This window comes from Nylanderia fulva, unplaced genomic scaffold, assembly GCF_048542155.1.
Source record: "Nylanderia fulva isolate GAGA-0341 unplaced genomic scaffold, ASM4854215v1 Scaffold20, whole genome shotgun sequence".
Lineage (NCBI taxonomy): Eukaryota > Metazoa > Arthropoda > Insecta > Hymenoptera > Formicidae > Nylanderia > Nylanderia fulva.
This window is the reverse complement of record NW_028190264.1, coordinates 3,016,029-3,030,588: the sequence shown is the minus strand read 5'-3', so window position 1 is coordinate 3,030,588 and position 14,560 is coordinate 3,016,029. Positions and strand designations below refer to the sequence as shown.

Genomic DNA, 14,560 nt, shown 5'->3' with positions numbered 1-14,560 from the left:
CGATGGCTCGATCGAATAACATTCGCGGCGAGATTCCATTTAATTTATCTGCAATTTGAAATTATAGGGATGACATTTATTTTTGATGTATTTAATAAAAATAAAAATGTGACAGACCATTTTTTTCTTTCCATACCTATAATACATACATTATTAATATATTTCAATGTTAAGTCCAAAGTAATTTTTTTATCGTGTAAAAATGTTCTATTTATATTAGAGATGTGCGAATTATTCGAATTCGAATCGAATCGACGTAGTTCGAAATCGAAAGATTCGATAACGTCAAATCACTGCAATTCGAATTCGAATCAAAGAACCGCGTAAGAAGGTCGTTAATCCGTTTAATTCTATCGTTTAATTCTATACGCGTTGATTCGATTCGAATTCGAAATATGGGTGATTCGATTCGATTCGAATTAGAAAATCTTGATTTGCACATCTCTAATTTATATTTACGTCGTTAGGTTCGAATTATATCAACGCTACGTCACATCTAAACTTTGAGTTGTTTCTCTTCTTGTCTTTCTGAACGTAAGTGATAATTGATTCACGTCTATAAATTTTGCAAGGATGAATCCATCGTCGCGCGTAACAACGATACCGTAATGATTTACCGTAGAAGAAACTGCGATGAGAAGATTATCACATTATCTTTCTGTATTTCTGGGAAACGATCGATCGTTTGACGCGAGCGAGACTAAACAATAAGCGGCAAATGTTTAGAGATAGCCCCTCCTTGCAATAACCGTATACACACATAACGTATAATAGTCGTATAATAACCGATGGTGAGAAGGCAATTAAAGGCTTCGGCGAGGTGCGCTTTTAGAGGCGTAGAAATCGTAGGTGTGTCAGAGCAGTGACGCAAGGCGACGTATTTTCTATTACGCATCGACTTACCGCGAATATAGGCTACGTTGGATGATTTTCTTCGGCCGATTATACTTATTTCCGAACGCGAATACGTGTTTACGTCGACATATGTTGCTTCTATATATATAATATCGGCGGGTAATACCCGAGGGAATCGCAGATATATACACATCCCACGCGCGTATATAATCGCGTTTACTCCGACAATTCGAGATTCTATTTTACTGACGAAGAATCTCTCTTCCGGTTCAAATATCGACCAGCTGTGCAATAATGTGCATTTTCGTGAGATATTAAAATTTGCAAAAAATTTTGCCAAAAATGCGCGAGAGAACCGACCCAAAATATTAACAAATCTTGAAAAAGTTTTTCCCCAATTCTAAATTGTAAAACTCTTACAATCCTCTTTAACGGTAAAATAAATTTATAAACATCAGTCACAATTATAGATACATATTACATAAAGTTATTATTCATAATCAATTTGTATTGTATCTTCGGGTTAATATTCGCGTCTGAAAAAACGCATCGCCGCTGCTTTCTCATTATGACGGGATTTCCTTCGAGCGTAGCTTGCCCGAGGCCTTCGCCTCGCGTGCGTTATTATGTCGTTAATTATGTAATGACATTGCTCTGACATCAGTGGCGATTCAGCGGGGATTCCTGTTAATTTTTCCTCGAGAATTTCCATGATAATATGTCGAACGTGTTGTGACATTTTTACTCGTTGATCATCTTTATAGTTTCGAAAACAGCAATACAACAAATACTACTTTCTGCGACGTGAACTAATTTCAAATAAATAGCACAACATTTGAATTTTAATTAACATCTTAAATACATTTCCTAATTTTTCCCTTACTGCTATAGATTTGTTTCATAAAATATATTAAGACAGATTTATCTCTCTAAACTTTACCTTTCTTCTCTTCATTTATCTTATGAAATTAAATATGATTAACTCTAGTAATTAATATTAATTACAGAACTGAAATTATTGAAAATCTTCGAATAAATGACATTAAATTTAAAAATATTTTGACGCCATTCTCATAAAGTGTTTATGTATGTGCCATTTGTCAAAAGACGATACCGATGTTGCCTCTGGCAATAGTCGTTGATGACGCGCCATCGACCGGTTCCACTCATCCGGAGATAAAAATAGCATCGCGGAACTTAATCGTATATTCGCGTGTTTAATCATCGCATCGAATCACCGCATCACGTAAAATCACGTTGTTTTCTACGGCCGAACGAAATATCGTTCTTGCGAGCGCAACGTCAAATTCGAAGCAATCGGTTCAATATACGAATAATTATACGAAATATTTCTGAAATAGGTCACTAAATTATACGCTTAAAAGTTTAGTGACACATTTTTAAAATGCTTATAACTCGAAGCAAAAGAATACCTTCTTGGCCCTATGATCTACGATTTCTCTTTTTTCAATAGTATAGTAGGCCACTACACTTCACGAGTTATTATATTATATGCTTGTAAAATTTAGTGATTTATATATTCGTCTTGAAAATGTAAAGGAAAGATCATAGGGCTGAAAATTATTCTTCTACCTTTAGTTAAACGTTTCCTGTTTACGGCAAAGAATTCTATAAGAATACTGTTGAAGTTAGGCGACCTATTTCAGGGACATCGTGTAACGCGAGCGTAACTATAGTATAATTCAACTTTAACACACAATAAAATGCTATCATATCTTTTGTAATATTCACTAACAATAAGTCAAACAATGCAGTAAAAGACAAATTAACAGAAATTAAAATAAAGTTGGCGAATTATGGAACAGATACAACTAGTAGATTATTGTGTATTTTATGAAATATATTAGCTGAACTATGTTGTGTGCTGCGAGAAATATTTCTTGTGTTTGTTTTATTTATATTTTTGGCATATGTATATTAAAAAAAAATATATCTAACCATATATCTTGCTTCAGATTAGATAATATTTAATGATAATTTTTATTTTATATAAGGATATATAATGTATAAACATGTTGTTTTGATCTTTATCGTTTGCGAAATGTATAAATATCAAGGAAATAAAGTAAAATTTGATAAGTAAATTATTGATATTTTATACCATAGTTTCATAAATAACTTAAATTTAAAGTTTTTCTGTTTACATTTCTTTATGTTTATATCTTACAGATATATTCTGATAGAAATATCGGAACAAGATGTTCACATATATCTTTATTTACGAAATAAAAACTAATTATAAATTTAAGTAGGAAAAAAACTGAATAACAGTCAAGTACAAATAATTTATTTGTTCGATTGTCGTGGGAAAGTCTTTAATAGATCTCTTATCTTACCGTTCACCGTCGCGTTGATGAGTTGCCTAAACTACTTATGTCGATTTTAGATTGTTAGAAGAGAGATTTTCCTTATTGTTAGATTACCTAGATTGTTAGTATCGAAAATGTCTACCTGTCTTGTTGATATCGTATGATAGCATTTTGATGTTTCATCTTACGCTTAATCTTTATTTACAAAATAAAAAGTAATTATAAATTAAAGTAGGAAAAAAACTGAATAACAGTCAAGTACAAATAATTTATTTGTTCGATTGTCGTGGGATTGTCTTTAATAGATCTCTTATCTTAGCGTCCACTGTCGCGTTGATCAGTTGCCTAAACTACTTATGTCGATTTTAGGTTGTTAGAAGAGAGATTTTCTTATTGTTAGATTACCTAGATTGTTAGTATCGAAAATGTCTACCTGTCCTGATGATATCGTATAATAGCATTTTGATGTTTCATCTTACGCTTAATCAAATTCTTATTGCATTGAGATCTGAATATAGGTATATGTATAACGATAAAGCAAACCGTATTTGTGTGTTTCTTCGAAATATTTTTATGAATATTTTTATTATACTTTTTATATAAATTTTGTAAATATTTTTATTTAATAAAAATAGTCTCTTCAAAATTCAAAAAATTATTCTATTATATAATATTTGTTTATTTATTATATGAGTATAAAATTCAATATGTACAATAATAATTTCTTGAAATTGATTTATGATACAATATTCATTATAAAATATATAATATGAATATATAATATATACAATAATGTAATATATAAATATGTAATATAATATAATATAATTTAATTTGTACTCCATTTGTATGTTACAGATCATGCAGTAAATTCCGCTGTTGTGCATCGGTCGGTGAGTAATAAATCTTTGTTTTACGATAAAAAATGCCAAATACATATAAATGTAATCTCTAAATTTTTTATTTTATAAAATTTTAAATTATTATATACAAGTTTGAATACTTTTTTTTATGTATTTTGCATTTTTTTCCTTTTGGCATAAGCCAGCTTAATTTTATTTCGCGTTTCTAGTGATAAATATTAAGAACGCGACATTACATAGAACAACACTATATAATCCGAGTAAGTGTACTATATATATATATTTAACGAAGAAGTAGCGCCTCGTAACCGACTGTACTGATAGAGCGACGATAATGAGGACGAGCTCGTAGTCGCGGGGTCAGGTCGTTACCCGTGACCTCTTAGTTGGTATCATTCCACGTGCGGAGAACGACGTTCGGTCGTTCTATTCAAGGACTCTCGGCCGTCCTGCATGACGATATCTGATAGCATTTATTAGCAATATCACGCGAACTTGATTCGATACTTTATGCGCGGTAAAATTTGTTACATCTCTCTTGAGACTTGATTTTGAGAACCTCGGCGACACATAATTGTAACTTTCCCGTATTCTTACACGTCCGCGTCTGTGAAAAGTCGAGAAAAGTTGACTCGGAGTCGACTTTTAATGACAGTTTAATGCACGGGAAATTATGTAAACTGAACAGTGCAATGTGTATCTCATCGTCTTACGTCTCGTTTCTTAGCATACTTAATATCACATTACATTATAGAAAGTGTCAGCTTGAAAAAAATAGACATTATTATTCACGTCCGAAGGATGTTAATGCAACAAACTTTTCCCTCTTGTTGCGATTTTATTAACAATCTAGGAAATTTACAGCAAACATAATTTCACATTATTATAATTAGAGTAAATATTATTGTGTCTTATAAGGTAAGTTTTTATCTTTGTCGATTATTACTCATATAGATATCAAATAGATTTGTCTCGTTGATTGTTTGTATAGAGAATTTAACGGAGAAAAACTTTTCTGTTCATTAAAGATATGGATTAGATTAACTACGTGATATTTGATAAAGGTTCTGTTTATTTCAAGTCATAGATATCCAATATTTTGATGATCAATCAATTGTGATGCGTATATTAATAACTGAACTCTATCGAATTGTTTCTATAGAGAATTTAACGGAGAAAATCTTTCCTGTTGATTAAAAATATGAATTAGATTAACTACGTGATATTTTATAGAAGTTCTGTTTTTCTCAAGCCATAGAGATCCAATATTTTGATGATGAATCAATTTTGATGCGTATATTAATAACTGAACTCTATGGAATTGTTTCTATAGAGAATTTAACGGAGAAAATCTTTCCTGTTGATTAAAGATATGAATTAGATTAACTACGTGATATTTTATAGAAGTTCTGTTTTTCTCAAGCCATAGAGATCCAATATTTTGATGATGAATCAATTTTGATGCGTATATTAACTGAACTCTATCGAATTCCGGTAAATAGACTGCAAGAGGTGTTCTAGAAGAGTCAACGACCCGAGAGCTAGGAATTCGGTACAGGTAAGGCGATGGGAGGAACCGCCTCCTAGCTCTGGCGAGGGCCCGCAAGGGGGAAGATCATGTCTGCTCGTTTGCTTTTGCTTGTCCTGCCGGTGTACTCTTTGCGGGCCAACGACCCGTCGCGCCTGCACCTTGTACTCTTCCTCTTCCGTTAGCTCCGTCGCGTGCACGACTCGCATGATTTTTTTTTCTTTCTTACGCAGCTTCGTGACTGTGATCGGTCCGCGTCGAATGTGTTTGCATAAAGTAGGTCGAATTAGAGCGATCCTCTTCGCGGTTTATGACTTTTCGCAGATTCGCGACAGGACACGTATGACATCTCTATTAGCCACCCATTCCATAATTTCACAGATAGATATTTTTGCACGAGAATGAATGACTTATCATCTTGATTGTCCAAATTTTGTTATTCGCATTTGATATTGTATCTGTGTGATAAACACACGTTTGTCGGGAAACATAACTCTTGGCACGACTACATGGAATATTGCGGACATTAGAAATCGAACCGAGGATAGTGTTCCTTCGGCATCCTTTGTGATGCCTTTGTTCGTAGATCCCCGTGGCGGAGAGTCGGACAAACTCTCCGACCGAAGAAAATAGGGAAAGGGTCGACGGCCCTATTTCGCTCGAAGTCAAATATCTCCAAAGAGCCGGGGCCGCTTCCGCCTCGTTTCAGTTCGTGAGAAAAAAAGATATGAAATAACACGGTACAGGTAGGGACCCTAATCAAAAGGCAAATTTGGGGCTGGCGGATGCCTCAGTTTTCGTACAGTCGCTTTGGGTTTTGTTGGGCGCTCGCCAATTTCAGTCCGGCATAAATAAACTCGCGTTCGTGTGGGTGATGTTCGTGCACGCGCGCACCTTGGCGAACGAAACGTCTCGTTAAGGTCAGACGCGCACGAAACGCTCCCGGAGAGAATTATTCGTTTCTCTTTCTCTCTCTTTCTTTCTTTTATCCATGCCGGATCTAATTCCCAATCATGCGAGAAGATGGGCCCTCTGTCTTCGTGGAAGGCGACGTGGATGGAGTCGAAAAAATGCGGAAGTGCGTACGCTATACGATGATTATTTATAGCGCCCAAGCGATAAAATAACTATATATTTGTGGTTTGGCTCACGAAAACCTGCACATCTCGTATTGCGTCTTTCAAATTCGAGATTGGTATCAACGCGATACTTTCGGACACAAATGGGTGTGCTATGTTCGTAAATTCCAGGCAATATATATCTCGCAAAATTAAATTCATTGGACACAATTAATCACGGTAATGTTATTTATGTGTTTTGTATATTTTTATGAATATTTTTCTTTATAATTATGTTATTTTCTTGGATTTTTCGTATTACTGCGGAATCTAAAATTTTCTTCGGAAATGTGAAATTATTGATTTTCTATTATTTTGCCAAGGCTAAAATTCGTTCTCTGTTTTACAAGTTATTTCAAAAGTGTCACTACAAATTAAATAAATTGCTTTTTAACGAGCAATTTAGAGTGTAATGTAGTTTTGCACATAAAATTTTTTAAAATAGATGAGAAAAGAATATAGAGAAATTTAAATAGCATGTATTAAAGTTATTTTAAATTGAAAACAAAAACTTAATACATTGATAAATGTTTCATTAGACGTTAATTGAAACTAATATGTTATTAGTCTATAAGATAATTGTTTCCGTTTGAAATCTCTTATTAAACCCATATTTGTTTTACAATTTTTTCAATATTAGCTATTTTTGTCTGATGTTCTTGACCTACGATAGCACACTGAGCATTTTTACATGTGGAGGAAGATAATAAAAATACACAGCGCTGGAATTTGTGCACATATCGTTTATTTTCGCATCTAAACATAGATTCATCGGATAAAAGATGGCAGTATACGTCGCGTTTATATTTTCAATCAGTGCAGATTTTTTTGCGTATTAGTGATGTATAGATCGTCAGTAAAGTTCAATATTTTTCTCTTTAGCAGTAAAATAGTCAGCGAACGTATTTTTAATATACAATTAAAAAATGCAGAAATTATTCGTCAAAATTACAAACAAAACTGTAAATAAAAATACGAATCCCAGTATTTGCATTTGTTTCTCGTTAGACTTATTGTTAGCAGTCATGTGACAGCAATAATATTTGGAAAAGGATCAAGTCTTTGTTTTAAATAGAGTATTTAAAAAAAAATAATCTCAAACGGCTGGATTACATTTTTTGGCAATTAAAATCTGAAGATTCAATAATCTGTCTATATACTCTCTCAATATTTTTACACAACGAGAATAAATGTTTACAGTTTCAATGCTCGTCTCGAGTGTGTACCAATATATATCGGCAATCGTGTGAGTTCTGACAATGCATTCGCACGCGATTAATGGACGCTAAATATAAATGCACCAGCGGACGTACAAACAACACATACGAGTGTATATTTGCATAAACGTGGCGCCTCTCTAGACGCTCTAAAGCCTAGACGATGATCGTGTCGCCCACACTGCAACTTGATTGTAATACACAGAGTGGAGCATTTAAATGGAATCACTCGGTTCCGCTGTGAAGAGGCGAAAGATGATTTATTTGAAAGAAGTACGCATCTAACAGTGACTCTCATATGAGTGTGTAATACATTCTTTTCTTTTCTTATTTAAAAAAAAAATTCATTGCTCTATAGCAACGCGGGTAATTAATATAATTAATTTTCGAGATAAATAAAAAATGCAATACAGAATAATTGGTATAAACTGTAAATATTAAAAGAATTCTTCTGTTACTTTTCATATATCATAAAAATATAGAATACAGAATTCTTTTCCAGTTAAAAATCTTACATAATTTAATAATAAAATTTAACGAAAAAATGAACTCGAATGCACGTGTAAGTAATTTTCCTAAAGGCTGTTGTATCTCCGAGCGCGTTCAATGAACGTAATCACATAACACGCGTCGGTCGGCGCCGTCGATTGCGCTAGCAGTTCTCTATCCGGCGAGATGCAGACTGGCGGATTTGCGGAGCTTTTGTCTCGCCGGTAAATCGTAAGCCTACGAGTCAACGACGTTGATTGCGAAAAGTCGTTCGCTTGCCCAACTGCCCCTGTTTCCGACTGACAGACTGATTGACTGACTGACTGACTGACTGTGTTGCCGATTGGGGCTGACTTGTCCATTCGGCGTAGGCTGTGCATATACGAGTACACACGCTGCCGTAAGCCAAGGCAAGGTCAGGGTTTCGCGAAACAGCTGTTAGGCCTAACTCAACCCACATACGCGCGTGAAACAAACTCTTGCACTCGTATTCGCGCACGAATATATACCGCCCCATTTCCGCATTCGTCGGGTCCTGTCGCGTGTCCGTTTCCCTCCGGCTCTCTTACCTATTGTGAGCGTATAAAAGTGAATTCGTGCTCTCTCGCGGTTCGCTGTCCGTAATCAACGCCGATGAATCATTCGCGATGAGAGAAAGGCGAATGTCGTAAACCAAGCATCCGCGTTAAACAATAGAGGAAGTCGAACCATTTTTGTGCAGTTTAAATTAAGAATCTCAAGAAATAAATGTATAAACTGCACATTATTGTAATCAGTTACAGAATATACAGGGTGTCCCAGAACTGGCGGAAAAGTTTTTAATGGCAGATTTCTGGTATCATTCAGGGACGATTTTTCCTCAGCGAAAATGTCGAGACATCAATAATTATCGAATTATAAACAGTTGAAAATAAAGGCTTTTTTGGAAATTAAGCCTTGTGGAAATAAAATACTCTTCAATTAATTTTAGGTAGAGTTTGCTTTAATAGAATTGTAATACAAAGCTTACAATTAGTTATAATGATATATAATAACAAAAATTAGGAACATGCTAAAAATGATGGCCTCCCTCAACATTTTCACTAAGGAAAAATTGTCTCCAAATAATACCAGGAATCTGCCATTAAAAACTTTTCCGCCAGTTCTGGGACACCCTGTATATTAGCAGCATAACATGTCCGAAATACATTCAAAAAAATATTTAAGATTATCTGAATGTCCTCTGAATATTTTTGGGAATTGTGTGCTATATTGGGGATTTTATTAGATTTCTTTATAGATGGTTTTGTGTATGTAACTCTTAAAAAAGAAAATAAGGAAAATTCTCAAAATGTCTTATTGTTAAGATATTCGATATGTAAACAGCAAACGATATGAAAAAAGACATATATGTGTACTGTAATATTAAATATCAAGTATATCATAAATATAAATTATAAGTAATATTATAAGGTTATCATAAGATATATATATATATACAACTTACATATATCATAAGATATATATATATATATACAATGTAACTTATATATTTTTTAAATGATTTCAAGAAAATTGATTTTCCTTCTTAGATAAGATAAATTTATTATATAAATAAGATAAATTTCTCCCTTCTGTTGATATTATCAAAATTGAAGTTGGTAAAGTTGGAAGATATAACATTTTATCTATCGTCACGTCGTCTTCGTGAGAAATATTCACAAGTATAATAAATTCACTCAAAAGTTATTCGAAAATGTGTGTATTAGGGGTCATATTAGATTCCCTTATAGATAATGTGAATTTTAAAGAAAATAAAACTTTCTTAAAATATCTTATCGTTAAGATATTTCATATGCAAGCAGACAGACGATATGAAATTGATTTTTCTTTTTAAGATAAATTCATTATATAAGATAAATTTACAGAGCTGTACAGCTGAATTTATAATTCTCAGAGTTTTCCCTTTTATTGGTATTATAAAAATTGAAGTTGGTATAGGGATGGAAGAAGAAATATAAATGAAGCCATTGTGTACAATTTCCCTTGGTACTTACATACATCTACTCGATATACTAGATCTTTTCATATATATATATATTTTAGTTTCTCACATTTTTGACAAATTTCGAATCGATTTCTTCCTAATAAGAATTTAATTGTATAAATTTGTTAGTCAAAATTGTTGAAGCAAATATGACGTCTGACATTGATTTAAAAATTATGACAAGTGACAAAATTCTTCAGTGAAAAAAATATCGCAATGCATGACGAAGAGAGATAATGAGCAAAAATAATAATTGATAAATGCATTTCCGCTAGACTATAAGCATTGTTCCGCATTTGCGACCCGCTTCTTTGCGACTCTTCTCGTTCGGGACACCATTTTTTCGGGATTCCATTTTGTCAAGCTGCCATAGGTCACGTACGATTATTCTTCTTACAAGAGATACCAGCAAATGGCCTTAGCATCTTCGAAAAGAAAAATGCGATCTGATCGTGACCTTTGGCACGGCTGTTCGTTTGAACGCGAGTGCACGCGTGTGCGGATACGCGTATGCACGCGTATAAAAAATCTTCTTACATAACGCATTACCAACGGATAAATTAAGTCGCAGTTAACGCATCTATTAGCCTATTTTATGTATTACTCCCAACTTTGGTCTCTATTTCCCAATTTCTTAAATTTAATCCATGGATAATCCTATACATGAGAATCCTATAAGGATAAGAATAACAACTAGAAAATGTCAATGTGTAATTTTCATAATTCCTGAAAAATTTTCCTTGAATTCATCCCTTGAAGTGACAGGCATAATTAAATTGAGGTATTTTATAATTAAATTTTAGTTTACGGACATGACTTTATCTTATATGATCCCTCTCAATCTTTTAATATTAATTTGAATAGCATTTTATTCGAACGTAGAATTAATATATTTATACGGATAAAGACTATAGAAATTTGACAAATATATGCATGATATAACTTTGATATCTTATTGCATAAAATTAAATTAATTAATAAACTTTTGATATCAGTTTTGATATTTAAAAAAAGTTTGCCTATATCTTTGTGTATTACATAATTTGTATTGACATCATAATATTATATGTATTTTTGTACATGTATATAATTCTAAATTGGGTAATCTCTCCAAAAATCCATTTTCATTCATATTTACAAACAGTTTGTTTGAATTGACACGCATATTGCAATTTATTCTTTAATTGTCATCCAGTCGATAGCCTTCGGCTTTGTTAGGTGAACGTATTCAGCCTTCATTCATTCAAGAAGAAAAACATAAATAAAACAACGATTTAATAATATTATGCGTTCTATCATGAATGACTGTGATTTGATAAATATCTGAGCCATGAAAAAGTTCAATGTACAATATATCTCTTATTTTATAACCAGTTTAATAAGATAAGCTCTTATCGATAGATATGAGTAAAAGGTAACTGAAATGCAACTTAAATATTTTCTTTGGATGTAAATATCACATCTGCATCTTTTGTTACAAAATATAATATAATACACAAAACATGCTTAATACAATTAAAGTATGAGTCATAGTAAATACAAAATATTTAAAATATTTTATATCGATGTCATAAAGAATTATATCCAAAATAGAGAAGAGTATGTCCTCTAGAAAATTTTTAGAGAAAAATTTCTAAAATACATATTATTGCATCAGAAAAATAATTTTTCCGGAAAAGTCGGCACTCTTTTCATAACAATGTCAGCCGTATCGCGTTGTGCTCCAATCGCCTAGAAATGATAAAATGCGTAGGAAATCAGGGTGTGGTGTTGTTTGACGCTTTAATTTCTCACGCTGAACGTGAACGTGCTGTGGTACGTGCGTGCGTACGTGCGTGCATAGGTACATGTAGCTACGTAATACACGCGAGGGAACACGTGGGTAGTCTTAGGTGTGGAACGGGGGCGGAAAGAAGAAGGTCTCTTCTCGATCAGCGCGATCGCTTGATCATGCCTCTCGGGACTACGAATAGGATCGATATTTTTTTAAGTTAGGGACTGTTGCGCGAGTGGCCACCTACAAACGCTTTATGCGCGACGCCAATTTTACATACAATTATATTTATTATTCATTTAGATGAATATATTAAAATGAGCACCGTGAAAGGTTTAGCTAAATTAAAATTAATCACAATAATACCTATATGTATTTTTTATTTTCATTTGTTTCAACTCTTGAGTTTGAATACATGATATATATATATATACACTCCATGATACTTAAGTTTAATTAAAAAAATATATTCATATCAAGTCTATTTTTAATTAGATAAAAACGCAAGATTTTGTAGTTTCTCTACAATGGCTTATAAATTTATTTTTGCGTTAAACAGAAATTTTCTTTAAATTAATTAGCGAATTTATAATGTGTCATGCAAGGGATGACATTCTGAAACAACTCTGACATGTTCTAGATATTTCTTTCCATCCTCTTGCTCGTTTTTACTATATGAATAAAACGCGTTGCGGAACGTGTTGTCCAGCAAACCTAACATTAGTATAGCGAACAACAATATCCGTTGAAATAATAATGCGATAATTCATATGCGTGGACGTGTATTACCTATTGACTCTCAGGGGAGTTAATCTTTCTCGCTAGCATTCGACGTGTTTCCGTGCGTTTTGCCAGAGTTCTTAATCTCTTGAACAGCCTTCGTCTTTGAAAGCTGACTTGCTCTGTCGAGATACAATCGCAATAAAGCGGAATCGGTTGCGAATCGATGCACGCAGGATTTACGATAAATGGCGGTTTTGCGGAGGGGAGCAAAGTGTCGTTTCTGAACGCATTTAAGTTTATAGACGAGCTGCTTGTTACGACATCCTTACGGAGGACGTATTTATAAGCGATCTGCGGATTATAATACAGTAAAGCATTAGAATCATTTAAATAATACAGATTCCAACATTTAGAATAAAATTGTGTTGAACAAATGTTTGATTTCGCAACAAAAATCATAATTAATTTAATTAATTTCGATATCTCAATAATTTTATCATAGTGGACCAAGCATCTCAGTTATCAAAGACAAATAAGAGCGTTCCGGCGCAATTGTTAAGCCGAGAATAATTTCTATCGTTGTCCACCCGTTTCTCTCCATAGACTACCCTGCAGGATCGCTCACTCGGATGCAAACTTTTCTCCATCCGACTTCCATTATCTCGGCTCGCATTGAAACCAGAGTGCTTCATCATTCAAATAAGGAATTACGCAAACGTTCATCTTATCCATCCGAAGCTGCCGCGTGTATTTCGCGAACCAATTCGTCCCGATTCGTCCCGTGTATCTCCGGGACCGATCTGCCGACTTGAGCGCGGCAGCCAGTGGCTTTCAGCTTCCGTGGACCGTCGATATATAGAGAAAACGGTACGATGGAGAACGTCTTATTATCATGCGTTCCGCAGTCGTCGTCTAAGCGGCCGGCCTTGATCCTTTAGTGCTGCAGTCGCCCGGAGCCCGACTACTCGCCACTTTCACTAACTAAGTACTCTGTCCTGTGTGCTGTCCTATCCTGAACGCGCGCGCTCATACATACGTATATATACATACATACATATACATATGTACAATCGTATGTACATAAGCTTGCGCATTATGTTCGAGCCTAGCTAAAACCGCGGGTTTGGAAGCGGCTCTCAACCGGTTCTCCATCTTTTCGCACCGCACCGCGCACACTCGTTTGACTATCTCTCTATATATCAAACGGTCCCGTTAAAGAGATTTGACGCTGTAATAAAATTGTACGCGCGTTGCTCTTCTTTCCTGCCCGCAGGCACGAAGAGTAGGAATGCGACTCTCTCTCTATGCGTATGTAGGTACAGATACGAGTTCGCGTTTCTTTTTAACGGAGGGAATTATTAAGAGAGTCTCTGAGTGATTCTTTTATTTATGCAGGGATAATTCTAGTCTTCTAGTTTCTCTCTGTCTTTCTCGGAATATTTTATTTATTTTGGAAATTATTAAAATAGCTTCTGATTAATTTGGAAAAAAGAATGTAATTTTACACATTTTTTAAAACAAATTATACATAAAACCATGAGCGTCCGTCGGATTTTCCCAGGGAAGGGTATGATTATTATTTCTTATTATTCTTTCTTAATTTTTTAAATTCAATTTTTTTATTATTTTGTTATTTT

At 33.9% G+C, this 14,560-nt stretch overlaps 1 protein-coding gene and 1 long non-coding RNA gene across 3 annotated transcripts in view; one reads left to right on the top strand and one right to left on the bottom strand.

The window, feature by feature from the left end:
- Positions 1-14,560, bottom strand: part of LOC114944186 (uncharacterized) — a 192,853-nt gene that overhangs the window by 16,238 nt on the left and 162,055 nt on the right. The gene's annotated exons all lie outside the window — the stretch shown is intronic.
- The window catches only part of lolal (longitudinals lacking protein-like), a 150,615-nt gene that overhangs the window by 64,550 nt on the left and 71,505 nt on the right, over positions 1-14,560 (top strand). For both annotated transcript variants that reach the window (XM_085482373.1, XM_085482372.1), the window contains one exon: positions 4,044-4,078. In XM_085482373.1, the coding sequence (XP_085338499.1) occupies positions 4,044-4,078 (35 nt within the window). The remainder of the gene's footprint in view (positions 1-4,043; positions 4,079-14,560) is intronic.